Raw genomic sequence first — 848 nt, forward strand, 5'->3', positions numbered from 1 at the left:
CATAATGCTACGGAATTTAACGAGAACAATGCCATAAGTCACCAGGTCCAAACCCATTTCCCGCTAGACTGTCGCAGAGGTGTTTGCAGAAGTACAGCAGACTTCCTGGTTCCTCGGGACATCCAAATACATCTTGTCGTACACAGCTGAAGTCATCACCAAGGAGACGTTGGCAGCTGATCCAATCCTCGGTGAGCATTTTTCACTCTGACTTGTTCTTGTGTGGTCATATTAATTTATATGCAACAGATCATATCGTGCAGAGAGAAAAACACTGAAAAAACAAGGTTATTTTTTTTAATTGAAACACGAGGTTAACTGTTTCCTGATGTTAACTGTTTCCTGATTATACAGATAAAGGTACTGAACTATTTACCATAGGCCAAAATACAATGTCTGGTATAAATAACGTTATCATTAGAACCAAGAAATGCGTAGGGATATAGTAATTACTGTTTAACTGGGTATTTTTTTTATTGTATTCATCCTTGTTTGTTGGTGTGTGATTGTCGCCAATGTCAGTTTCCATTACTCTTGAAGTTATTGTACGAATCACATATAACAATGAATCTATGTTAATATTTTCCCACCGCCACCAATGAATGCTCACTCAGAAACTGCAATTAACAACAACTCAGCAAGATACAAGCTTATGTTACCTATACCCTGGTGCTAGTGTAACAGATGAAAAGCTTCTCGGCCGCTTGCCCTTAGCAAAAAACGCATAGCTTCGATTAGCAGTGGTCACTCACCCAAGGCCACGTGGGGTACGAACGGCCAACAAAGCAAGATCTTTGAGGGAAGGGTGGAGCCCGAACTACTGGCGCGGAGCAGGCATTTGAACCCAT

General features: G+C 41.2%; 1 protein-coding gene across 1 annotated transcript in view; it reads left to right on the forward strand.

Annotated features, from left to right (window-relative positions):
- The window catches only part of LOC119588952, an 18,590-nt gene that overhangs the window by 6,374 nt on the left and 11,368 nt on the right, over positions 1 to 848 (forward strand). The window contains exon 4 of the mRNA XM_037937561.1: positions 68 to 191. Within this exon, the coding sequence (XP_037793489.1) occupies positions 68 to 191 (124 nt within the window). The remainder of the gene's footprint in view (positions 1 to 67; positions 192 to 848) is intronic.

This window comes from Penaeus monodon, chromosome 24 (assembly GCF_015228065.2).
Source record: "Penaeus monodon isolate SGIC_2016 chromosome 24, NSTDA_Pmon_1, whole genome shotgun sequence".
Taxonomy (NCBI): domain Eukaryota; kingdom Metazoa; phylum Arthropoda; class Malacostraca; order Decapoda; family Penaeidae; genus Penaeus; species Penaeus monodon.